The sequence below is a fragment of the Prinia subflava genome, chromosome 33 (assembly GCF_021018805.1).
Source record: "Prinia subflava isolate CZ2003 ecotype Zambia chromosome 33, Cam_Psub_1.2, whole genome shotgun sequence".
NCBI lineage: Eukaryota > Metazoa > Chordata > Aves > Passeriformes > Cisticolidae > Prinia > Prinia subflava.
Window position 1 is genome coordinate 936,523 of NC_086279.1, and position 24,718 is coordinate 961,240.

Below are 24,718 nucleotides of genomic sequence, written 5' to 3' on the forward strand. Positions count from 1 at the left end.
CGTATTCCCGGGAACACTCCCGTATTCCTGTCCCATTCCTGCTCCCTGTCCCCATTCCTGGTCCCACTGCTGGTCCCAGTCCTGTCTTACCCGTCCCTGTCCCAGTCTGGTACTCCAAGGCCAAATCGTGGTCCCTGTCCCCATTCTGTGACTCCTTCCAAGGCCCTGTCTCGTATTTCTGCTCCTGTGTTCCCTGTCCCTGTTCCCAGGCCATGGCCCCAATCCCATTCCTGTCCTGTATTCCCTGACCAGTTCTCAGTCCCTGTCCCAGTTCTCAGAATCATTCCCAGTCCCGGTCTTGTATTTCCAGTCCCACTCCTGTTCCTCGACCATATTCCCAATCCCTGTCCCCATTACCGATCCCTGTCCCCATTCCCGCTCCCTGTCCCCATTCCCTCTCCCCATTCCCTCTCCCCATTCCCGCTCTCTGTCCCCATTCCCTGTCCCCATTCCCTGTCCCCATTCCCTGTCCCCATTCCCGCTCCCTGTCCCCATTCCCGCTCCCTGTCCCCATTCCCTCTCCCCATTCCCTGTCGCCAATCCCGTTCCCTGTCCCCATTCCCGCTCCCTGTCCCCATTCCCATTCCCTGTCTCCATTCCCTGTCCCCATACCCGCTCTCTATCCCCATTCCCTGTCCCCATTCCCGCTCCCTGTCCCCATTCCCTCTCCCCATTCCCTGTCGCCAATCCCGTTCCCTGTCCCCATTCCCGCTCCCTGTCCCCATTCCCATTCCCTGTCCCCATTCCCTGTCCCCATACCCGCTCTCTATCCCCATTCCCTGTCCCCATTCCCTGTCCCCATTCCCTGTCTCCATTCCCTGTCCCCATTCCCGCTCCCTGTCCCCTCTCACCGGACGCCGCCGCCATCGCTCCGGATCCCGCTCCCCTCACGTCTGAGGGCAAACCCCGCCCTGCTCCCGCCCGCCAATCACAGCGCGCGATCGCTCCCGGATTTGCATAACCACGCCCCGTGGCTCGACCCCGCCCCTCGCCGGCTGCAGCCGCGTCCGGGCGCTGTTTGCTCCCAGTTCCCTCCCAGTGCTCCCAGTAAGAGCCAGACTGGGAGGGAAAGTGCTCCCGAGTCCTGCCCGCTGCTCCCGGGATCGCTGCCGGGGCCGCGCGGGGCGGGGCCGCTTTGGAACCCCCCCAGGGCAGAGCGCGGCTGCTTTTGGGGGTCGGCACCGCCCGGGCCGGGCTGGGAGCGGAGGAGGAGCGGGAGGAAGAGGAGGGACACAGGAGGAGGAAGAGGAAAGGCGGGAGCGGCAGGAAGAGGCGGAGCGGGAACACGAGGGACAGAGGAGGAGGAGGAAGACGAAAAGCGGGAGGAAGTTCCCGCCTGGGACCCGCAGGTGAGCGGGGAGGGGGAGCTCGCCCCGAATCCATCGCGGGGCTCTCCGGGAGGGTTTTTGTGCGGCCCAGGGCGTGTTCGGATCTTGCAGGAGCCCGAAGCCGAGCCGGAGATGGCCCTGGAGGGCTCCGGGCAGCAGCCGGTGGGAGAGGCCGCTGTGAGCGGCTCCGCGGCGCAGGAACGCAACGGGGAGGAAAAGCCGCGGAGATGCCGCACGAGGAGGGGCTGCAAACGCAGATCTCGGGGCTCCGAGCACGAAAGATCCACCCCGGGCCGGGGAGGCGGCCGCAGCTCGGAGCTGGGGGTCCCTGAGCAGCCTCAGGAGGGGGAGAAGCGCCACAAGTGCTCGGAGTGTGGGAAGAGCTTCAGGTGGAGATCCGTACTCATCATCCACCAGAGGAGCCACACTGGGGAAAAGCCCTACGAGTGTGGGGAGTGCAAGAAGAGGTTTCAGACCAGCTACAATCTCCTCCTGCACCAGCAGATTCACACGAATGAGAGGCCCTTCCGCTGCCGCGACTGCGGGATGGGCTTCAAGCAAAAGTCCCACCTCATCAGGCACCATCGCATCCACACCGGGGGGAGGCCCTACGAGTGTGAGCAGTGTGGGAAGGGCTTCAGGTCAAGCTCCCAACTGATCAACCACCAGACGATCCACACTGGAGAGACGCCCTATGAGTGTGAGCAGTGCAAGAAGAGGTTTCAGACCAGCTCCCAGCTCCTCCGGCACCAGCGGATTCACACAGATGAGAGGCCCTTCCGCTGCCTCGACTGCGGGATGGGCTTCAAGAGAAATTATAACCTCGTCACCCACCGGCGCATCCACACCGGGGAGAGGCCCTACGAGTGTCCTCATTGTGGGAAGAGCTTCAGCCAGAGCTCCTACCTGATCATCCACCAGAGGAGCCACACGAAGGTACGGCCCTACGAATGTGGAGAGTGTGGGAAGAGCTTCAGCACGAGTTCTACCCTGAATCTGCACCAGAGGAGCCACACTGGGGAAAGGCCCTACGAGTGTGAGCAGTGCAAGAAGAGGTTTCCCAAAAGCTCCCAGCTCCTTCGGCACCAGCGGATTCACACAGATGAGAGGCCCTTCCGCTGCCCCGACTGCGGGAAAGGCTTCAAGCAAAACTCCAACCTGATCACCCACCGGCGCATCCACACCGGAGAGAGGCCCTACGAGTGTGAGCAGTGCAAGAAGAGGTTTCAGACCAGCTCCAATCTCCTCAAGCACCAGCGGATTCACACGGATGAGAGGCCCTTCCGCTGCCCTGACTGCGGGATGGGCTTCAAGCAAAACGCCACCCTCATCACCCACCGGCGCATCCACACCAGGGAGAGACCCCACGGGTGTCCCCAATGTGGGAAGAGCTTCTGCAGCAGCTCAACCTTGACCCGACACCAACGGAGCCAGCACTGACGGAAGCCCTGTGAGTGCCCCGAGTGCGGGAAGAGCTTCGTGCGCTGCTCCAGCTCCATCCCCCATGGGAGGATCCCCCATGGATGATCCCCAGTGACCCGCGGTGGGCAGAGCCCCGGTGATCCGCGGTGCTGGTGATCCGTGTTGGGCACACACCTGGCTGGGGACTGTGCATCCTCCTGGCTCCCCGTGGCCTCAATTGTCTTTTCATTTCTCTCTGTCTTTTTAAAACAACCAAAACCAAGGTGAAAATAAAGATTTTGAACAAAGACCTCTATGGGGAATGGGCGGATCTTCTGCGGGTGTGGGGGATGATGGTTGCAAGGGAGTTGAGTGTAGCTCAGAGCTTTGGGCTCCCCAGGCCGAGCAGCTCCAGCTGCGCTGGGAGAACCTGGTGGAAATTCAGGGGCAGCTGATCAAGGACCCACTGCCCTGGGACTGTCCCCCTGTTCCTGGTGTCCCCTTTCCAGGATCTCCCTTGTCCCACTGTCACTCCTCTTGCCTGTTCCTGTGTCACCCCTTCCTGGTCTTTCCCTGCTCCCATCCCAGTCCCCATCTCTTTCCCGCTCTCATTCCCTGTCCCGTAGTCTCTGTCTGGTTTCAGTTCCCACATTCCCAATCCCATATTCCCTGCCCTGTTTCCATTCTCGTATTCTTAGTCACACTGCAGGTCCTGGATTTCCATTGCGTTTTTCCCTGTCCTGTTCCCATATTGCCATTCCTAGTCCTGCTCCTGTATTCCTGTTTCTGACAGTGGCTCCTCTTCCTAATCCCCAGCCCATATTCTCTCTCCACTTCCTGTTCCCATATTATTTCCTGTCCCATTCGCACATTCCCCTGCCTGGTCCCATTCCTGGTCTTTCTCCATGCACTGTCCCATTCCTGGTCTCATTCCCGAATTACCTGTCCCATTCCGGTATTCCCGTTCCCATTGCTGCTCGCTGTCCCCATTCCCTGGATCATTCCCAGTCCCTGTCACCTATTTCCAGTCCTGTTCTCAGGGCCTGTCCTCATTCCCAGGTCCTGTCCCCATTCCTGGTCGTGTCCCGTATTCCCTGTCCCATTCTTGGGCCCTGTCCCCATTCCCAGTATCCTTCCCAGTGCCTGTCTCCTATTTCCATGTCCATTCCCGGTCCCTGTCCGTGCTCTTAATCCCTGTCCACACTCACGGTCCTTTCCCTGTGGCATTTTCAGTCTTATCCCTGTTCCCTGTCTCTATTCCCGCTCCCTGTCCCCATTCCCAGTCCTGCCTTGTATTCCAGGTTCAATTTTGGTGACATTCCCTATTCTTATACCCATTCCCCTATTCTAAATCCCTGTACCCAGTCCCAGTCCGATTCCTTGTGCTGGTACCATACCCAGGCTCTGCTGCCATTCCCGGTCCCCATTCCCTGTCCCCATTCCCGCTCCCTGTCCCCATTCCCTGTCCCCATTCCCGCTCCCTGTCCCCACTCCCTGTCCCCATTCCCTGTCCTCATTCCCGCTCCCTGTCCCCATTCCCTGTCCCCATTCCCTGTCCCCATTCCCTGTCCCCATTCCCGCTCCCTGTCCCCTCTCACCGGACGCCGCCGCCATCGCTCCGGATCCCGCTCCCCTCACGTCTGAGGGCAAACCCCGCCCTGCTCCCGCCCACCAATCACAGCGCGCGATCGCTCCCGGATTTGCATAACCACGCCCTGCGGCTCGGCCCCGCCCCTCGCCGGCTGCAGCCGCGTCCGGGCGCTGTTTGCTCCCAGTTCCCTCCCAGTGCTCCCAGTAAGAGCCAGACTGGGAGGGAAAGCGCTCCCGAGTCCTGCCCGCTGCTCCCGGGATCGCTGCCGGTGCCGCGCGGGGCGGAGCCGCCTTGGAACCCCCCCAGTGCAGAGCGCGGCTGCTTTTGGGTGTCGGCACCGCCCGGGCCGGGCTGGGAGCGGAGGAGGAGCGGGAGGAAGAGGAGGAACACAGGAGGAGGAAATGGAAGAGGAGGGGCGGGAGGAAGAGGAGGGACAGAGGTGGAGGAGAGGGAAGAGGAGGGGCGGGAGGAAGAGGAGGTGCAGCAGCAGCAGCCGCACGCGGTTCCCCCCCTCAGGCCGCAGCTCCCCCGGCTCCGGCAGCATCGCCCTCCCCGGAACCCGCAGGTGAGCGGGGAGGGGGAGCTCGCCCCGAATCCATCGCGGGGCTCTCCGGGAGGGTTTTTGTGCGGCCCAGGGCGTGTTCGAATCTTGCAGGGGCTCGAAGCCGAGCCGGAGATGGCCCTGGAGGGATCTCGGCGGGTCCCACGTGGCGATGGCCCGGTAGCGGCGGGCAGAGCCCGGAGATGAGCGGGGTCCGGGCCCCCCGGGGCTGAAAGCGGCGCTGACTTCTGCAGCCGCGCCGGGGCAGCGGCACCGTCAAACCCACCGCGCTCAGCGCTTGTTTTACCCCACAGCAGGATTGGCCATTGGCAAACCTCGGCCCGATGGAGGAGGAGGAGGAGGGCGCGGCGAGGAAGAGGAAGCTGTCCCGGGAGCCGCAGGCAGGTGAGGAGGAAGTCAGTGCCCCTTTGCCCCTCTCTGCTGCTCCATCTCGCAGCCCAGCCTGGCCCCCGGCTGCAGGACAACCCTGCTGCCGATGCCGTCCTGCCGGGGACGCGCGGGGGGATCTCCTTGCCCTCCCCTGTGGCCCGGAGGCAAATCCCATCCTGTCCTGGTCCCTCCTCCCCCAGGCACGGAGCTGAGCGCGGAGCCCAGGGAGGACAAATCCCCGCGGCAGCAGCCGGTGGGAGAGGCCGCTGTGAGCGGCTCCGCGGCGCAGGAACGCAACGGGGAGGAAAAGCCGCGGAGATGCCGCACGAGGAGGGGCTGCAAACGCAGATCTCGGGGCTCCGAGCACGAAAGATCCACCCCGGGCCGGGGAGGCGGCCGCAGCTCGGAGCTGGGGGTCCCTGAGCAGCCTCAGGAGGGGGAGAAGCCCCACAAGTGCTCGGAGTGTGGGAAGAGCTTCAGGTGGAGATCCTACCTCATCATCCACCTGAGGAGCCACACCGGGGAGAGGCCCTACGAGTGTGGGGAGTGTGGGAAGAGCTTCAGTCAAAGCTCTGTCCTGACTCTCCACCAGAGGAGCCACACCGGGGAGAGGCCCTACGAGTGTGAGCAGTGCAAGAAGAGGTTTCCCACCAGCTCCCAGCTCCTCCTGCACCAGCGGATTCACACGGATGAGAGGCCCTTCCGCTGCCCCGACTGCGGGATGGGCTTCAAGGCCAAATCCACCCTCATCAACCACCATCGCATCCACACCGGGGAGAGGCCCTATGAGTGTCCTCACTGTGGGAAGAGCTTCAGGCAGACGACCACTCTGATTGCCCACAAGAGGACCCACATGGGGGAACGGCCCTACAAGTGTGGGGAGTGTGGGAAGGGCTTCACCCGGAGCTCTGTCCTGACTCTCCACCAGAGGAGCCACACCGGGGAGAGGCCCTACGAGTGTGACCAGTGCACGAAGAGGTTTCCCACCAGCTCCAAGCTCCTCGTACACCAGCAGATTCACACAGATGAGAGGCCCTTCCGCTGCCCGGACTGCGGGAAAGGCTTCAAGCAAAACGCCCCCCTCATCAGGCACCGGCACATCCACACCGGAGAGAGGCCCTACGAGTGTGACCAATGCAAGAAGAGGTTTCTCACCAGCTACAAGCTCCTCCAGCACCAGCTGATTCACACAGATGAGAGGCCCTTCCGCTGCCTCGACTGCGGGAAGGGCTTCAAGGACAAATCCACCCTTGTCAAACACCGGCGCATCCACACCGGGGAGAGGCCCTTCGAGTGTCCTCATTGTGGGAAGAGCTTTAACACAAGCTCCTACCTGATCATCCACCAGAGGAGCCACACGGGGGAACGGCCCTACGAATGTGCAGAGTGTGGGAAGAGCTTCAGCACGAGGTCTACCCTGAATCTGCACCAGATGATCCACACTGGGGAAAGGCCCTACGAGTGTGAGCAGTGCAAGAAGAGGTTTCCCAAAAGCTCCCAGCTCCTTCGGCACCAGCGGATTCACACAGATGAGAGGCCCTTCCGCTGCCCCGACTGCGGGATGGGCTTCAAGGCCAAATCCACCCTCATCAGCCACCGGCGCATCCACACCGGAGAGAGGCCCTACGAGTGTGAGCAGTGCAAGAAGAGGTTTCAGACCAGCTCCAATCTCCTCAAGCACCAGCGGATTCACACGGATGAGAGGCCCTTCCGCTGCCTCGACTGCGGGATGGGCTTCAAGGCCAAATCCACCCTCATCAGGCACCGGCGCATCCACACCAGGGAGAGACCCCACGAGTGTCCCCAGTGTGGGAAGAGCTTCTGCAGCAGCTCAGCCTTGACCCAACACCAACGGAGCCAGCACTGAGGGAAGCCCTGTGAGTGCCCCGATGCGGGAAGAGCTTCGTGCGCTGCTCCAGCTCCATCCCCCATGGGAGGATCTCCCCTGGATGATCCCCAGTGACCCCCGGTGGGCAGAGCCCCGGTGATCCGCGGTGCCGGTGATCCGTGTTGGGCACACACCTGGCTGGGGACTGTGCATCCTCCTGGCTCCCCGTGGCCTCAATTGTCTTTTCATTTCTCTCTGTCTTTTTAAATCAACCAAAACCAAGGTGAAAATAAAGATTTTGAACAAAGACCTCTATGGGGAGATGGGCGGATCTTCTTCGGGTGTGGGGGATGATGGTTGGAAAGGAGTTGAGTGTAGCTCAGAGCTTTGGGCTCCCCAGGCCGAGCAGCTCCAGCTGCGCTGGGAGAACCTGGTGGAGGTTCAGGGGCAGCTGATCAAGGACCCACTGCCCTGGGACTGTCCCCCTGTTCCTGGTGTCCCCTTTCCAGGATCTCCCTTTTCCCACTGTCACTCCCCTTGCCCGTTCCTGTGTCACCCCTTCCTGGTCTTTCCCTGCTCCCATCCCAGTCCCCATCTCTTTCCCGCTCTCATTCCCTGTCCCGTAGTCTCTGTCTGGTTTCAGTTCCCACATTCCCAATCCCATATTCCCTGCCCTGTTCCCGTTCTCATATTCTTAGTCACACTGCAGGTCCTGGATTTCCATTGCGTTTTTCCCTGTCCTGTTCCCATATTGCCATTCCTAGTCCTGCTCCTGTATTCCTGTTTCTGACAGTGGCCCCTCTTCCTAATCCCCAGCCCATATTCTCTCTCCACTTCTTGTTCCCATATTATTTCCTGTCCCATTTGCACATTCCCCTGCCTGGTCCCATTCCTGGTCTTTCTCCATGCACTGTCCCATTCCTGGTCTCATTCCCGAATTACCTGTCCCATTCCGGTATTCCCGTTCCCATTGCTGCTCGCTGTCCCCATTCCCTGGATCATTCCCAGTCCCTGTCACCTATTTCCAGTCCTGTTCTCAGGGCCTGTCCTCATTCCCAGGTCCTGTCCCCATTCCTGGTCGTGTCCCATATTCCCTGTCCCATTCTTGGGCCCTGTCCCCATTCCCAGTATCCTTCCCAGTGCCTGTCTCCTATTTCCATGTCCATTCCCGGTCCCTGTCCGTGCTCCAAATCCCTGTCCACACTCACGGTCCTTTCCCTGTGGCATTTCCAGTCTTATCCCTATTCCCTGTCTGTATTCCCAGTGCCTGTCCCCATTCCCAGTCCTGTCTTGTATTCCAGGTTCAATTTTGGTGACATTCCCTATTCTTATACCCATTCCCCAATTCTAAATCCCTGTACCCAGTCCCGGTCCGATTCCTTGTGCTGGTACCATGCCCAGGCTCTGCTGCCTTTCCCTATCCCCATTCCCGGTCCCCATTCCCTGTCCCCATTCCCGCTCCCTGTCCCCATTCCCTGTCCCCATTCCCGCTCCCTGTCCCCATTCCCTGTTCCCATTCCCGATCCCTGTTCCCATTCCCGCTCCCTGTCCCCATTCCCTGTCCCCATTCCCGCTCCTTGTCCCCTCTCACCGGACGCCGCCGCCATCGCTCCGGATCCCGCTCCCCTCACGTCTGAGGGCAAACCCCGCCCTGCTCCCGCCCGCCAATCACAGCGCGCGATCCCTCCCGGATTTGCATAACCACGCCCCGTGGCTCGGCCCCGCCCCTCGCCGGCTGCAGCCGCGTCCGGGCGCTGTTTGCTCCCAGTTCCCTCCCAGTGCTCCCAGTAAGAGCCAGACTGGGAGGGAAAGCGCTCCCGATTCCTGCCCGCTGCTCCCGGGATCGCTGCCGGGGCCGCGCGGGGCGGGGCCGCTTTGGAACCCCCCCAGGGCAGAGCGCGGCTGCTTTTGGGTGTCGGCACCGCCCGGGCCGGGCTGGGAGCGGAGGAGGCGCGGGAGGAAGAGGAGGGACAGAGGAGGAGGAGGAAAGGGAAAGGAAAAGAGAGGAGCGGGAGGAAGAGGAGGAGCAAGAAGAGGAGGGACAGCGGTGGAGGAGAGGGAAGAGGAGGGGCGGGAGGAAGAGGAGGGGCAGCAGCAGCAGCCGCACGCGGTTCCCCCGCTCAGGCCGCAGCTCCCCCGGCTCCGGCAGCATCGCCCCCCCCCGGAACCCGCAGGTGAGCGGGGAGGGGGAGCTCGCCCCGAATCCATCGCGGGGCTCTCCGGGAGGGTTTTTGTGCGGCCCAGGGCGTGTTCGGATCTTGCAGGAGCCCGAAGCCGAGCCGGAGATGGCCCTGGAGGGCTCCGGGCAGCAGGCGGTGGGAGAGGCCGCTGTGAGCGGCTCCGCGGCGCAGGAACGCAACGGGGAGGAAAAGCCGCGGAGATGCCGCACGAGGAGGGGCTGCAAACGCAGATCTCGGGGCTCCGAGCACGAAAGATCCACCCCGGGCCGGGGAGGCGGCCGCAGCTCGGAGCTGGGGGTCCCTGAGCAGCCTCAGGATGGGGAGAAGCCCCACAAGTGCTCGGAGTGTGGGAAGAGCTTCAGGTGGAGATCTGAACTGATCATTCACCAGAGGAGCCACACCGGGGAGAGGCCCTACGAGTGTGACCAGTGCAAGAAGAGGTTTCCCACGAGCTCCCAGCTCCTCCTGCACCAGCTAATTCACACGGATGAGAGGCCCTTCCGCTGCCCCGACTGCGGGATGGGATTCAAGCACAACTCCCACCTCATCAGGCACCGGCGCATCCACACCGGGGAGAGGCCCCACGAGTGTCCCCAGTGTGGGAAGAGCTTCAGGCAGAGCTCCAGTCTGATCAAACACCAGAAGATCCACACGGGAGAGAGGCCCTACGAGTGTGACCAGTGCAAGAAGAGGTTTCAGACCAGCTCCAATCTCCTCGTGCACCAGCGCAGTCACACGGATGAGAGGCCCTTCCGCTGCCCCGACTGCGGGATGGACTTCAAGCAAAACTCCACCCTCATCACCCACCGGCGCATCCACACCGGGGAGAGGCCCCACGAGTGTCCCCAGTGTGGGAAGAACTTCAGCACCAGCTCCCACCTAATCAGACACCAGAGGATCCACACGGGGGAACGGCCCTACGAGTGTGGGGAGTGTGGGAAGAGCTTCTCCAGGAGCTCCCACCTGATCAGACACCAGAGGATCCACACGGGGGAACGGCCCTACGAATGTGGAGAGTGTGGGAAGAGCTTCACCAGGGGCTCAACCTTGACCAAACACCAACGGAGCCAGCACTGAGGGAACCCCTGTGAGTGCCCCGAGTGCGGGAAGAGCTTCGTGCGCTGCTCCAGCTCCATCCCCCATGGGAGGATCCCCCCTGGATGATCCCCAGTGAGCCCCGGTGGGCAGAGCCCCGGTGATCCGCGGTGCCGGTGATCCGTGTTGGGCACACACCTGGCTGGGGACTCCACATGTTCCTGGCTCCCTGTGGCCTCGATTGTCTTTTCATTTCTCTTTCTCTTTTCGAAATCCCCAAAAATGTGTTAACAATAAAAGTTTTTAAGAAAGACCTGGATGGGGACATGGGGGGATCTTCCAGGGGATGTGCACAGTGCTGGGTTCAAGGGAATTGAGAATTCCTGGCATGAAGTTAGGACGTGCCCTGGGCTTTGGGCTCCCCAGGCTGAGCGGCTCTGGCTGCACTGGGAGACCCTGAGGAGGTTCAGGGACACCTGAGCAAGGACCTCCTGCCCTGGGACTGTCCCCCTGTTTTCGGTGTCCCATTTCCAGGACCCTCTCTCCTCACTGTCCCTCCCCTTGCCCTTTGTCACCCCAGTCATGGTCCTGTTCTGCTCCCATCCCATTTTGGATCCCATTCCCACTCTAATTCCCTGTCCTGTTGTCTCTAGATGCCCTTCCCATATTCTCAGTCCCATATTTCCTGTCCTGTTCCAATTCTCGTATTCCTGGTCCTTTCCTGGGTCCCCATTTCCATGTCCATATTCCCTCTCCTATTCCCATATTCCCAGTCCCAATCCTGTATTCCCGTTTCCCGTTCCGGACCCACCTTCCTAATCCCCATCCCATATTCTCTCTCCAGTTATTGTTTTCATCTTCTCTCTCCTGTTTCCCTATTCCCATTGCCCATCCCATTCCAGGTCCCCTATCCCTGCAGTACCGTATTCCTGGGAACACTCCCCTATTCCTGTCCCATTCCTGCTCCCTGTCCCCATTCCTGGTGCCATTGCTGGTCCCAGTCCTGTCTTACCCGTCCCTGTCCCAGTCCGGTACTCCAAGGCCAAATCGTGGTCCCTGTCCCCATTCTGTGACTCCTTCCAAGGCCCTGTCTCGTATTTCTGCTCCTGTGTTCCCTGTCCCTGTTCCCAGGCCATGGCCCCAATCCCATTCCTGTCCTGTATTCCCTGTCCAGTTCTCAGTCCCTGTCCCAGTTCTCAGGATCATTCCCAGTCCCGGTCTTGTATTTCCAGTCCCACTGCTGGTCCTTGACCATATTCCCAATCCCTGTCCCCATTACCGATCCCTGTCCCCATTCCCGCTCCCTGTCCCCATTCCCTGTCCCCATTCCCTGTCCCCATTCCCGCTCTCTGTCCCCATTCCCTGTCCCCATTCCCGCTCCCTGTCCCCATTCCCGCTCTCTGTCCCCATTCCGTGTCTCCATTCCCGCTCCTTGTCCCCATTCCCTGTCCCCATTCCCTGTCGCCAATCCCGTTCCCTGTCCCCATTCCCGCTCCCTGTCCCCATTCCCTGTCCCCATTCCCTGTCCCCATTCCCTGTCCCCATTCCCGCTCCCTGTCCCCTCTCACCGGACGCCGCCGCCATCGCTCCGGATCCCGCTCCCCTCACGTCTGAGGGCAAACCCCGCCCTGCTCCCGCCCGCCAATCACAGCGCGCGATCGCTCCCGGATTTGCATAACCACGCCCCATGGCTCGGCCCCGCCCCTCGCCGGCTGCAGCCGCGTCCGGGCGCTGTTTGCTCCCAGTTCCCTCCCAGTGCTCCCAGTAAGAGCCAGACTGGGAGGGAAAGCGCTCCCGAGTCCTGCCCGCTGCTCCCGGGATCGCTGCCGGTGCCGCGCGGGGCACTTTGGAACCCCCCCAGGGCAGTCCGCGGCTGCTTTTGGGGGTCGGCACCGCCCGGGCCGGGCTGGGAGCGGAGGAGGAGCGGGAGGAAGAGGAGGGACACAGGAGGAGGAAGAGGAAAGGCAGGAGCGGCAGGAAGAGGCGGAGCGGGAACACGAGGGACAGAGGAGGAGGAGGAAGACGAAAAGCCGGAGGAAGCTCCCCCCTGGACCCGCAGGTGAGCGGGGAGGGGGAGCTCGCCCCGAATCCATCGCGGGGCTCTCCGGGAGGGTTTTTGTGCGGCCCAGGGCGTGTTCGGATCTCGCAGGAGCCCGAAGCCGAGCCGGAGATGGCCCTGGAGGGCTCCGGGCAGCAGCCGGTGGGAGAGGCCGCTGTGAGCGGCTCCGCGGCGCAGGAACGCAACGGGGAGGAAAAGCCGCGGAGATGCCGCACGAGGAGGGGCTGCAAACGCAGATCTCGGGGCTCCGAGCACGAAAGATCCACCCCGGGCCGGGGAGGCGGCCGCAGCTCGGAGCTGGGGGTCCGTGAGCAGCCTCAGGATGGGGAGAAGCCCCACAAGTGCTCGGAGTGTGGGAAGAGCTTCAGGTGGAGATCTGAACTGACCAAACACCAGAGGAACCACACTGGGGAGAGGCGTTACGAGTGTGACCAGTGCAAGAAGAGGTTTCCCACCTGCTCCCATCTCCTCCGGCACCAGCTGATTCACACCGGAGAGAGGCCCTTCCACTGCCCCGACTGCGGGGTGGGCTTCAAGCGAAATGACAACCTGATCATCCACCGGCGCATCCACACCGGGGAGAGGCCCCACGAGTGTGACCAGTGCAAGAAGAGGTTTCTCACCAGCTCCAAGCTCGTCTGGCACCAGCTGATTCACACAGATGAGAGGCCCTTCCTCTGCCTCGACTGCGGAATGGGCTTCAAGGACAAATCCACCCTCGTCACCCACCAGCGCATCCACACTGGGGAGAGGCCCTATGAGTGTCCCCAGTGTGGGAAGAGCTTCAGCCACAGCTCTGCCCTGATCACACACCAGAGGATCCACACGGGGGAACGGCCCTACGAGTGTGGAGAGTGTGGGAAGAGCTTCAGCACGAGCTCCACCCTGGCTCTGCACCAGAGGAGCCACACTGGGGAAAGGCCCTACAAGTGTGAGCAGTGCAAGAAGAGGTTTCCCACCAGCTCCCAGGTCCTCATGCACCAGCGGAGTCACATGGAGGACAGGCCCTTCCGCTGCCCCGACTGCGGGATGGGCTTCAAGCAAAACTCCACCCTTGTAAACCACCGGCGCATCCACACCGGGGAGAGGCCCTACGAGTGTCCCCAGTGTGGGAAGAGCTTCTCCAGAAGTTCTTACTTGACCCAACACAAACGGAGCCAGCACTGAGGGAAGCCCTGTGAGTGCCCCGAGTGCGGGAAGAGCTTCGTGCGCTGCTCCAGCTCCATCCCCCATGGGAGGATCCCCCCTGGATGATCCCCAGTGAGGCCCGGTGGGCAGAGCCCCGGTGATCCGCGGTGCCGGTGATCCGTGTTGGGCACACACCTGGCTGGGGGACTCCACATCCTCCTGGCTCCCCATGGCCTAGATATTCTGTAGGTTTCTATTTGTCCTTTCAAAACACCCAAATCCAGGGTGAAAATAAAAATTTTGAACAAAGACCTGGACGGGGACATGGAGGGATCTTCCAGGGGATGTGGCTGATAATTGGTGTGAGGGATTGAGTGGATCTGAGGGCTTTGGGCTCCCCAGGCCAAGCAGCTCTGGCTGTGCTGGGAGACCCTGGCAGAGGTTCAGGGGAGGCTGATCAAGGATCCCCTACCAGGGACTGTCCCCATGTCCTGATGTCCCCTTTCCAGGATCCCCATTCACCCCCTGCCCATTCCCGTCTCACGCTCTCCCGCTCCTTTCCTGCTCCCATCCCTGTCCGTATTCCATTCCTGCTCTCATTCCCTGTCCCATATTCTCTCTCTGGTTGCCATTCCCATATTCCCAGTCCCATATTCCCAGCCCTGCTCCCGTTCTTGTATTCCCAGTCCCCGTGCCGGTCCCGCATTTCCAGTTTGATATTCCCTGCCCTGTTCCTATAGTCCCGTTGCCGTGTTCCCGTTTCTGATCCCGGCCCCTCCTTTCTAATCCACACCCCATATTTCCTCTCCGGATGCTGTTTCCATGCTATTTCTCCTGTTTCCCTATTCCTATCCCCGATCCCATTCCAGGTCCCTCTCCTGCATTCCACATTCCCAGTCCCATTCCTAGTTCCATTCTCAGTCCCAGTCCCCATTCCAGATCCCTGTCCCATATTGCTGCTCCCTGGCCCCAGTCCCAGTCCGGTATTCCCTGTCCCGTTCTTGGTCACTGTTCCCATTCCATGGATCATTCCCAGTCCCTGCCTGGTATTTGCATTCCCGTGCCCGTTCCTGGTTCCCATTGCTGATCCCTCTCTCCATACCCGGTCCCTTTTCCCATTCCCTATCCCCATTCCGTCTCTGCATTTACAGTTCCAATTACTGGTCTCTGTCCCCATTTCCACTCCAGTCCCCATTCCCGCTCCTGTCACCGCTGGCTGTCCCCACTCCCTCTCCCCATTCCCTCTCCCCATTCCCTGTCCCCATTCCCGCTCCCTGTCCCCATTCCCTGTCCCCATTCCCGCTCCCTGTCCCCTCTCACCGGACGCCGCCGCCATCGCTCCGGATCCCGCTCCCCTCACGTCTGAGGGCAAACCCCGCCCTGCTCCCGCCCGCCAATCACAGCGCGCGATCGCTCCCGGATTTGCATAACCACGCCCCGTGGCTCGGCCCCGCCCCTCGCCGGCTGCAGCCGCGTCCGGGCGCTGTTTGCTCCCAGTTCCCTCCCAGTGCTCTCAGTAAGAGCCAGACTGGGAGGGAAAGCGCTCCCGAGTCCTGCCCGCTGCTCCCGGGATCGCTGCCGGGGCCGCGCGGGGCGGGGCCGCTTTGGAACCACCCCAGGGCGGAGCGCGGCTGCTTTTGGGTGTCGGCACCGCCCGGGCCGGGCTGGGAGCGGAGGAGGCGCGGGAGGAAGAGGAGGGACACAGGAGGAGGAAGAGGAAAGGCGGGAGCGGCAGGAAGAGGCGGAGCGGGAACACGAGGGACAGAGGAGGAGGAGGAAGACGAAAAGCGGGAGGAAGATCTCCCCTGAGACCCGCAGGTGAGCGGGGAGGGGGAGCTCGCCCCGAATCCATCGCGGGGCTCTCCGGGAGGGTTTTTGTGCGGCCCAGGGCGTGTTCGGATCTTGCAGGAGCCCGAAGCCGAGCCGGACATGGCCCTGGAGGGCTCCGGGCAGCAGGCGGTGGGAGAGGCCGCTGTGAGCGGCTCCGCGGCGCAGGAACGCAACGGGGAGGAAAAGCCGCGGAGATGCCGCACGAGGAGGGGCTGCAAACGCAGATCTCGGGGCTCCGAGCACGAAAGATCCAGCCCTGGCCGGGGAGGCGGCCGCAGCTCGGAGCTGGGGGTCCCTGAGCAGCCTCAGGAGGCGGAGAAGCCCCACAAGTGCTCGGAGTGTGGGAAGAGCTTCAGGTGGAGATCAGAACTGACCATTCACCAGAGGATCCACACCGGGGAAAAGCCCTACGAGTGTGACCAGTGCAAGAAGAGGTTTCCCACCAGCTCCAAGCTCCTCGTGCACCAGCGCATTCACACGGATGAGAGGCCCTTCCGCTGCCCCGACTGCGGGATGGGCTTCAAGGCCAAATCCACCCTCATCAACCACCATCGCATCCACACCGGGGAGAGGCCCTACGAGTGTGGGGAGTGTAGGAAGGGCTTCAGGTCAAGCTCCCAACTGATCAACCACCAGACGATCCACACTGGAGAGAGGCCCTACGAGTGTGACCAGTGCAAGAAGAGGTTTCCCACCAGCTCCAAGCTCCTCGTGCACCAGCGCAGTCACACGGATGAGAGGCCCTTCCGCTGCCCCGACTGCGGGATGGGCTTCAAGGACAAATCCACCCTCGTCAGCCACCGGCGCATCCACACCGGGGAGAGGCCCTATGAGTGTCCTCATTGTGGGAAGAGCTTTAACACAAGCTCCTACCTGATCATCCACCAGAGGAGCCACACGGGGGAACGGCCCTACGAATGTGGAGAGTGTGGGAAGAGCTTCAGCACGAGGTCTACCCTGAATCTGCACCAGATGATCCACACTGGGGAAAGGCCCTACGAGTGTGAGCAGTGCAAGAAGAGGTTTCCCAAAAGCTCCCAGCTCCTTCGGCACCAGCGGATTCACACAGATGAGAGGCCCTTCCGCTGCCCCGACTGCGGGATGGGCTTCAAGGCCAAATCCACCCTCATCAGCCACCAGCGCATCCACACCGGAGAGAGGCCCTACGAGTGTGAGCAGTGCAAGAAGAGGTTTCAGACCAGCTCCAATCTCCTCAAGCACCAGCGGATTCACACGGATGAGAGGCCCTTCCGCTGCCCCGACTGCGGGATGGGCTTCAAGCAAAATTCCTCCCTCGTCAGGCACCGGCGCATCCACACCAGGGAGAGACCCCACGAGTGTCCCCAGTGTGGGAAGAGCTTCTGCAGCAGCTCAACCTTGACCCAACACCAACGGAGCCAGCACTGACGGAAGCCCTGTGAGTGCCCCGATGCGGGAAGAGCTTCGTGCGCTGCTCCAGCTCCATCCCCCATGGGAGGATCCCCCCTGGATGATCCCCAGTGAGCCCCGGTGGGCAGAGCCCCGGTGATCCGCGGTGCCGGTGATCCGTGTTGGGCACACACCTGGCTGGGGACTGTGCATCCTCCTGGCTCCCCGTGGCCTCAATTGTCTTTTCATTTCTCTCTGTCTTTTTAAATCAACCAAAACCAAGGTGAAAATAAAGATTTTGAACAAAGACCTCTATGGGGAGATGGGCGGATCTTCTGCGGGTGTGGGGGATGATGGTTGCAAGGGAGTTGAGTGTAGCTCAGAGCTTTGGGCTCCCCAGGCCGAGCAGCTCCAGCTGCACTGGGAGAACCTGGTGGAGGTTCTGGGGCAGCTGATCAAGGACCCACTGCCCTGGGACTGTCCCCCTGTTCCTGGTGTCCCCTTTCCAGGATCTCCCTTTTCCCACTGTCACTCCCCCTGCCTGTTCCTGTGTCACCCCTTCCTGGTCCTGCCCTGCTCCCATCCCAGTCCCCATCTCTTTCCCGCTCTCATTCCCTGTCCCATAGTCTCTGTCTGGTTTCAGTTCCCACATTCCCAGTCCCATATTCCCTGCCCTGTTTCCATTCTCGTATTCCCCATCCTGCTGCAGGTCCTGGATTTCCATTGCGTTTTTCCCTGTCCTGTTCCCATATTCCCATTCCTAGTCCTGCTCCTGTATTCCTGTTTCTGACAGTGGCCCCTCTTCCTAATCCCCAGCCCATATTCTGTCTCCACTTCTTGTTCCCATATTATTTCCTGTCCAATTTGCACATTCCCCTGCCTGGTCCCATTCCTGGTCTTTCTCCATTCACTGTCCCATTCCTGGTCTCAGTCCCGAATTACCTGTCCCATTCCGGTATTCCCGTTCCCATTGCTGCTCGCTGTCCCCATTCCCTGGATCATTCCCAGTCCCTGTCACCTATTTCCAGTCCTGTTCTCAGGGCCTGTCCTCATTCCCAGGTCCTGTCCCCATTCCTGGTCGTGTCCCGTATTCCCTGTCCCATTCTTGGGCCCTGTCCCCATTCCCAGTATCCTTCCCAGTGCCTGTCTCCTATTTCCATGTCCATTCCCGGTCCCTGTCTGTGCTCCGAATCCCTGTCCACACTCACGGTCCTTTCCCTGTGGCATTTCCAGTCTTATCCCTATTCCCTGTCTGTATTCCCAGTGCCTGTCCCCATTCCCAGTCCTGTCTTGTATTCCAGGTTCAATTTTGGTGACATTCCCTATTCTTATACCCATTCCCCTATTCTAAATCCCTGTACCCAGTCCCGGTCCGATTCCTTGTGCTGGTACCATGCCCAGGCTCTGCTGCCTTTCCCTATCCCCATTCCCGGTCCCCATTCCCTGTCCCCATTCCCGCTCCCTGTCCCCATTCCCTGTCCCCATTCCCTGTTCCCATTCCCGCTCCCTGTCCCCATTCCCTGTCCCCATTCCCTGTCCCCATTCCCGCTCCCTGTCCCCATTCCCTGTCCCCATTCCCGCTCCCTGTCCCCTCTCACCGGACGCCGCCGCCATCGCTCCGGATCCCGCTCCCCTCACGTCTGAGGGCAAACCCCGCCCTGCTCCCGCCCGCCAATCACAGCGCGCGATCGCTCCCTGATTTGCATAACCACGCCCCGTGGCTCGGCCCCGCCCCTCGCCGGCTGCAGCCGCGTCCGGGCGCTGTTTGCTCCCAGTTCCCTCCCAGTGCTCCCAGTAAGAGCCAGACTGGGAGGGAAAGCGCTCCCGAGTCCTGCCCGCTGCTCCCGGGATCGCTGCCGGTGCCGCGCGGGGCGGGGCCGCTTTGGAACCACCCCAGGGCAGAGCGCGGCTGCTTTTGGGTGTCGGCACCGCCCGGGCCGGGCTGGGAGCGGAGGAGGAGCGGGGGGAAGAGGAGGGACACAGGAGGAGGAAGAGGAAAGGCAGGAGCGGCAGGAAGAGGCGGAGCGGGAACACGAGGGACAGAGGAGGAGGAGGAAGACGAAAAGCGGGAGGAAGTTCCCGCCTGGGACCCGCAGGTGAGCGGGGAGGGGGAGCTCGCCCCGAATCCATCGCGGGGCTCTCCGGGAGGGTTTTTGTGCAGCCCAGGGCGTGTTCGGATCTCGCAGGAGCCCGAAGCCGAGCCGGAGATGGCCCTGGAGGGCTCCGGGCAGCAGCCGGTGGGAGAGGCCGCTGTGAGCGGCTCCGCGGCGCAGGAACGCAACGGGGAGGAAAAGCCGCGGAGATGCCGCACGAGGAGGGGCTGCAAACGCAGATCTCGGGGCTCCGAGCACGAAAGATCCACCCCGGGCCGGGGAGGCGGCCGCAGCTCGGAGCTGGGGGTCCCTGAGCAGCCTCAGGAGGGGGAGAAACCCCACAAGTGCTCGGAGTGTGGGAAGAGCTTCAGCCAGCGCTCTGCTCTGATCATCCACAAGAGAATCCACACCGGGGAAAGGCCCTACAAGTGTGGGGAGTGCAAGAAGAGGTTTCAGACCAGCACCTACCTCCTCCTGCACCAGCTAATTCACTCGGATGAGAGGCCCTTCCGCTGCCCCGACTGTGGGATGGGTTTCAGGCATAACTTCCACCTCGTCAGACACCGGCGCATCCACACCGGGGAGAGGCCCTATGAGTGTGAGCAGTGTGGGAAGAGCTTCAACACGAGCTCCAACCTGATCAGACACCAGAGGAGCCACACCGGGGAGAGGCCCTACGAGTGTGAGCAGTGCAAGAAGAGGTTTCCCACCAGCTCCCGTCTCCTCCGGCACCAGCGCACTCACACGGATGAGAGGCCCTTCCGCTGCCCCGACTGCAGGATGGGCTTCCAGCAAAAGTCCACCCTTGTCAGGCACCAGCGCATCCACACCGGGGAGAGGCCCCACGAGTGTCCCCAGTGTGGGAAGAGCTTCAGCCAGTGCTCTGCCCTGATCAGACACCAGAGGATCCACACGGGGGAGAAGCCCTACGAATGTGGAGAGTGTGGGAAGAGCTTTACCAGGGGCTCAACCTTGACCCAACACCAACAGAGCCAGCACTGAGGGAAGTCCTGTGAGTGCCCCGAGTGCGGGAAGAGCTTCATGCGCTGCTCCAGCTCCATCCCCCATGGGAGGATCCCCCCTGGATGATCCCCAGTGACCCCCGGTGGGCAGAGCCCCGGTGATCCGCGGTGCCGGTGATCCGTGTTGGGCACACACCTGGCTGGGGACTCCACATGTTCCTGGCTCCCTGTGGCCAAGATTGTCTTTTCATTTCTCTTATCTTTTCAAAATCCTCAAAAACTGTTATGCAATAAAAGTTTTTAATAAAGACCTAGATGGGGACATGGGGGGATCTTCCACGGGATGTGCACGGTGCTGGGTTCAAGGGAATTGAGAATTCCTGGCATGAAGTTAGGCCGTGCTCTGCGCTTTGGGCTCCCAAGGCTGAGCAGCTCTGGCTGTGCTGGGAGGCCCTGGAGGAGGTTCAGGGGCACCTGAGCAAGGACCTCCTGCTCTGGGACTGTCCCCCTGTTTTCGGTGTCCCCTGTCCAGGACCCCCTCTCCTCACTGTCCCTCCCCTTGCCCTTTGTCACCCCAGTCGTGGTCCTGTTCTGCTCCCATCCCATTTTGGATCCCATTCCCCCTCTAATTCCCTTTCCCGTTGTCTCTAGATGCCCTTCCCATATTCCCAATCCAATATTTCCTGTCCTATTCCTGTTATCGTATTCCTGGGCCTTTGCTGAGCCCCCATTTCCATTTCCATATTCCCTCTCCTATTCCCATATTCCCAGTCCCAATCCTGTATTCCCGTTTCCCGTCCCAGACCCACCTTCCTAATCCCCATCCCATATTCTCTCTCCAGTTATTGTTTCCATCTTCTCTCTCCTGTTTCCCTATTCCCATTGCCCATCCCATTCCAGTTCCCCTATCCCTGCAGTACCGTATTCCCGGGAACACTCCCGTATTCCTGCTCCCATTCCTGCTCCCTGTCCCCATTCCCTGTCCCCATTCCCGTTCCCGGTCCCCATTCTCTGTCTCCATTCCCGCTCCCTGTCCCCATTCCCTGTCCCCATTCCCGCTCCCTGTCCCCTCTCACCGGACGCCGCCGCCATCGCTCCGGATCCCGCTCCCCTCACGTCTGAGGGCAAACCCCGCCCTACTCCCGCCCACCAATCACAGCGCGCGATCGCTCCCGGATTTGCATAACCACGCCCTGCGGCTCGGCCCCGCCCCTCGCCGGCTGTAGCCGCGTCCGGGCGCTGTTTGCTCCCAGTTCCCTCCCAGTGCTCCCAGTAAGAGCCAGACTGGGAGGGAAAGCGCTCCCGAGTCCTGCCCGCTGCTCCCGGGATCGCTGCCGGGGCCGCGCGGGGCGGGGCCGCTTTGGAACCACCCCAGGGCGGAGCGCGGCTGCTTTTGGGTGTCGGCACCGCCCCGGCCGGGCTGGGAGCGGAGGAGGAGCGGGAGGAAGAGGAGGGACACAGGAGGAGGAAGAGGAAAGGCAGGAGCGGCAGGAAGAGGCGGAGCGGGAACACGAGGGACAGAGGAGGAGGAGGAAGACGAAAAGCGGGAGGAAGATGTCCCCTGAGACCCGCAGGTGAGCGGGGAGGGGGAGCTCGCCCCGAATCCATCGCGGGACTCTCCGGGAGGGTTTTTGTGCGGCCCAGGGCGTGTTCGGATCTTGCAGGAGCCCGAAGCCGAGCCGGAGATGGCCCTGGAGGGCTCCGGGCAGCAGCCGGTGGGAGAGGCCGCTGTGAGCGGCTCCGCGGCGCAGGAACGCAACGGGGAGGAAAAGCCGCGGAGATGCCGCACGAGGAGGGGCTGCAAACGCAGATCTCGGGGCTCCGAGCAGGAAAGATCCACCCCGGGCCGGGGAGGCGGCCGCAGCTCGGAGCTGGGGGTCCCTGAGCAGCCTCAGGAGGGGGAGAAGCCCCACAAGTGCTCAGAGTGTGGGAAGAGCTTCAGGTGGAGATCTGAACTGATCATCCACCAGAGGAGCCACACTGGGGAAAAGCCCTACGAGTGTGGGGAGTGTGGGAAGAGCTTCAGCTGCAGCTCATCCCTGATCATCCACCAGAGGATCCACACTGGGGAGAGGCCCTTCGAGTGTGAGCAATGTGGGAAGAGCTTTTTCACGAGCTCCCAACTTCTTCTGCACCAGCGGAGTCACAGGGATGAGAGGCCCTTCCGCTGCCCCGACTGCGGGATGGGCTTCAAGCAAAACTCCTCCCTCGTCAGACACCGGCGCATCCACACCAGGGAGAGGCCCCACGAGTGTCCCCAGTGTGGGAAGAGCTTCGCCAAGAGCTGTCACTTGGCCAAACACCAACAGAGACACCGCTAAGGAACCCCTGCGATTGCCCCGAGTGCGGGAAGAGCTTCGTGCGCTGCTCCAGCTCCATCCCCCATGGGAGGATCCCCCCTGGATGATCCCCAGTGAGCCCCGGTGGGCAGAGCCCCGGTGATCCGCGGTGCCGGTGATCCGTGTTGGGCACACACCTGGCTGGGGGACTCCACATGTTCCTGGCTCCCTGTGGCCTGGATTTTCTTTTTGTTTCTCTTTGTCTTTTCAAAGTACCAAAAACCACGGTAAAAATAAAGATTTTGAATAAAGATCTGGATGGGAACACGGGGGGATCTTCCATGGGATGTGGATCATGGTGGGTTCAAGGGAACTGAGGGTTCCTGGCAGGGAATTCGGGGTTTCTCAGGGCTTTGGGCTCCCCAGGCTGAGCAGCTCCAGCTGTGCTGGGAGAACCTGGTGGAAATTCAGGGGCAGCTGATCAAGGACCCACTGCCCTGGGACTGTCCCCCTGTTTTCGGTGTCCCCTGTCCAGGATCCCCTCTCCTCACTGTCCCTCCCCTTGCCCTTTGTCACCCCAGTCCTGGTTCTTTCCCGTTCCCATCCCAGTCTAGATCCCGTTCCCCCTCTCATTCCCTGTCCCGTAGTCTCTGGATGCCGTTCCCATATTCCCAGTCCCATATTCCCAGTCCCATATTCCCAGTCCCATATTCCCTTTCCTGTTCCCATTCTCATATTCCCTTTCCCTGTGCCGGTCTCACATTTCCATTTCTATATTCCCCGTCTCATTCCCATATTCCAGTTCCCAGTCCCCTTCCTGTATTCCCCTTTCCAGTCCCGGTCCCGTCTTCCTAATCCCCATCCCATATTCTCTCTGCAGCTGCTCTATCCATAATCCCTGTCCCCATTCCCTGTCCCCATTCCCTGTCCCCATTCCCGCTCCCTGTCCCCATTCCCTGTCCCCATTCCCAGTCCTTGTCCCCATTCCCAGTCCCTGTCCCCATTTCCAGTCCCCATTCCCTGTCCCATTCCCTGTCCCCATTCCCTGTCCCCATTCCCATTCCCTGTCCCCATTCCCGCTCCCTGTCCCCATTCCCTGTCCCCATTCCCAGTCCCCATTCCCTGTCCCCATTCCCAGTCCCCATTCCCTGTCCCCATTCCCGCTCCCTGTCCCCATTCCCCGTCCCCATTCCCTGTTCCCATTCCCAGTCCCTGTCCCCATTCCCTGTCCCCATTCCTGCTCCCTGTCCCCTCTCACCGGACGCCGCCGCCATCGCTCCGTCCCCTTGGATCCTGTCCTTGCCGTGCTAGCTGCAATTCCCAATTTAATTCCCAATTAATTTCCTAATTCAATTCCCAATTAAATTCTTAACTCAATTCCCAATTCAATTCTCAATTGAATTCCTAATTAATCTTGGCAGGGTTTTCTTCCCAGCGCTGCCCAGAGCCAGCGGGAGCTTGGCCGCGCTTCCCAAAATTCCTCCTCCGGTGCCAGGACCAGGATCCGTGCCCATTCCTGGCATCCGTGCCCATTCCCAATTTCCAGTGGGATCCGTGCCCATTCCCAATTTCCTATGGGATCCGTGCCCATTCCTGGCATCCGTGCCCATTCCTGGCATCTGTGCCCATTCCTGGGATCCGTGCCCATTCCCAATTTCCAATGGGATCCGTGCCCATTCCTGGGATCCGTGCCCATTCCTGGGATCCGTGCCCATTCCCAGTTTCCAGTGGGATCCGTGCCCATTCCCAGTTTCCAGTGGGATCCGTGCCCATTCCTGGCATCCGTGCCCATTCCCAATTTCCAGTGGGATCCGTGCCCATTCCTGGGATTTGTGCCCATTCCTGGGATTTGTGCCCATTCCCAGTTTCCAACGGGATCCGTGCCCATTCCTGGGATCTGTGCCCATTCCCAATTTCCAGTGGCATCCGTGCCCATTCCTGGCATCCGTGCCCATTCCCAATTTCCAGTGGGATCCGTGCCCATTCCCAGTTTCCAATGGGATCTGTGCCCAGTCCTGGGATTTGTGCCCATTCCCAATTTCCAATGGAATCTGTGCCCATTCCCAGGATTATCCCAAACTTTTCGGATGATCCCAAATCCTCCCTCCCCTCTGGATCATCCCAGTTTCTCCACCCCTTCCCTCTTTTCCATCCTTTTTTTTTTCCCTCTTTTCCATCCCTTTTTTTTTTTCCCTTTTTTCCCTTCTCTTCCTCTTGGAAAGAAAAACCAGGAAAAAAAGCAGGAAAATCTCAAAGCCTCAAAACTCAAATTCAAATAATAATTTTTAAAAATGAGTTAAAAACAGAAAAGAAGGAAGGGAGGGAAAAAATCATCAAATTCCACCAAAGCCGCAGAGATTTTTTTTTGTTGTTTTTAATTTGCCGTCGAAAGAAAGATGGAATTTGGCCCCAAAATTCCCCCCCAAAAATACAGAAAAATCCAAGGCAGAGCAGCTCCATGCGCCGTGAATCCAACAAAATTCCAGAAGAACCGAGGAGGAGGAGGAGGAAGAGGAGGGGAAAAAATCACGGAATTAGAGGGAAAATGTGGGGAAAAAAGAAAATTCAGTGAGGTGGGGGAAAAAAATGGGGGAAAGAGGGAGAAATGGGGAAAAGAAAGAAAAAATGGGGAAAAGGAAAGAAAAAAGGGGGAAAAAGAAGGAAAAAATGGGGAAAAGGGAGGAAAAAGAAAGAAAAAATGAGAA

General features: G+C 60.8%; 4 protein-coding genes across 14 annotated transcripts in view; 3 read left to right on the plus strand and 1 right to left on the minus strand.

Annotated features, from left to right (window-relative positions):
• LOC134563060 (uncharacterized) overlaps positions 1 to 22,414 on the plus strand; it is a 33,237-nt gene extending 10,823 nt beyond the window's left edge. Inside the window, 16 exon segments of the mRNA XM_063420832.1 lie at positions 1,440 to 1,505; positions 1,833 to 2,047; positions 4,837 to 4,885; positions 4,976 to 5,041; positions 5,116 to 5,266; positions 5,452 to 5,519; positions 6,267 to 6,639; positions 9,204 to 9,253; positions 9,344 to 9,434; positions 12,070 to 13,553; positions 15,390 to 15,455; positions 15,837 to 15,985; positions 16,109 to 16,239; positions 18,361 to 18,473; positions 18,866 to 18,931; positions 21,309 to 22,414. Coding sequence (XP_063276902.1) covers positions 1,440 to 1,505; positions 1,833 to 2,047; positions 4,837 to 4,885; positions 4,976 to 5,041; positions 5,116 to 5,266; positions 5,452 to 5,519; positions 6,267 to 6,639; positions 9,204 to 9,253; positions 9,344 to 9,434; positions 12,070 to 13,553; positions 15,390 to 15,455; positions 15,837 to 15,985; positions 16,109 to 16,239; positions 18,361 to 18,473; positions 18,866 to 18,931; positions 21,309 to 22,055 — 3,885 coding nt within the window. The 3' untranslated portion in view covers positions 22,056 to 22,414.
• Positions 885 to 8,506, plus strand: LOC134563073 (zinc finger protein ZFP2-like). 11 transcript variants are annotated; one of them, XM_063420861.1, is made up of 3 exons: positions 885 to 1,349; positions 5,176 to 5,266; positions 5,452 to 8,506. In XM_063420861.1, the coding sequence occupies exons 2-3, from the start codon at positions 5,206 to 5,208 to the stop codon at positions 7,116 to 7,118; spliced, it is 1,728 nt and encodes a 575-aa protein (XP_063276931.1). In that variant the 5' UTR covers positions 885 to 1,349; positions 5,176 to 5,205; the 3' UTR covers positions 7,119 to 8,506. The 11 variants fall into 11 exon arrangements, with proteins under 11 accessions (XP_063276931.1, XP_063276932.1, XP_063276933.1 ...); XM_063420862.1 differs by having other exon boundaries at positions 5,179 to 5,266; XM_063420866.1 differs by lacking the exon at positions 5,176 to 5,266 and adding an exon at position 3,103 and having other exon boundaries at positions 980 to 2,761; positions 5,685 to 8,506.
• Positions 14,940 to 20,056, plus strand: LOC134563109 (zinc finger protein 850-like). Its single transcript, XM_063420911.1, has 2 exons — positions 14,940 to 16,546; positions 19,099 to 20,056. Exons 1-2 carry the CDS (start codon positions 15,411 to 15,413, stop codon positions 19,772 to 19,774), a joined length of 1,812 nt encoding a protein of 603 aa, XP_063276981.1. The 5' UTR covers positions 14,940 to 15,410; the 3' UTR covers positions 19,775 to 20,056.
• The window catches only part of RASAL3 (RAS protein activator like 3), a 23,356-nt gene continuing 21,015 nt past the window's right edge, over positions 22,378 to 24,718 (minus strand). Inside the window, 1 exon segment of the mRNA XM_063420833.1 lies at positions 22,378 to 22,396. Coding sequence (XP_063276903.1) covers positions 22,378 to 22,396 — 19 coding nt within the window.

What these genes read in the sequence shown, in the direction of transcription:
- LOC134563073 (XM_063420866.1), top strand. Translation starts at nt 1,461, where the DNA reads ATGGCCCTGGAGGGCTCCGGGCAGCAGCCGGTGGGAGAGGCCGCTGTG.
- LOC134563109 (XM_063420911.1), top strand. Translation starts at nt 15,411, where the DNA reads ATGGCCCTGGAGGGCTCCGGGCAGCAGGCGGTGGGAGAGGCCGCTGTG. An exon ending in AAGCACCAGCGGATTCACAC is followed by an intron (nt 16,547 to 19,098) that starts GGATGAGAGGCC and finishes GCAGCCTCAGGA; the next exon opens with GGGGGAGAAACCCCACAAGT.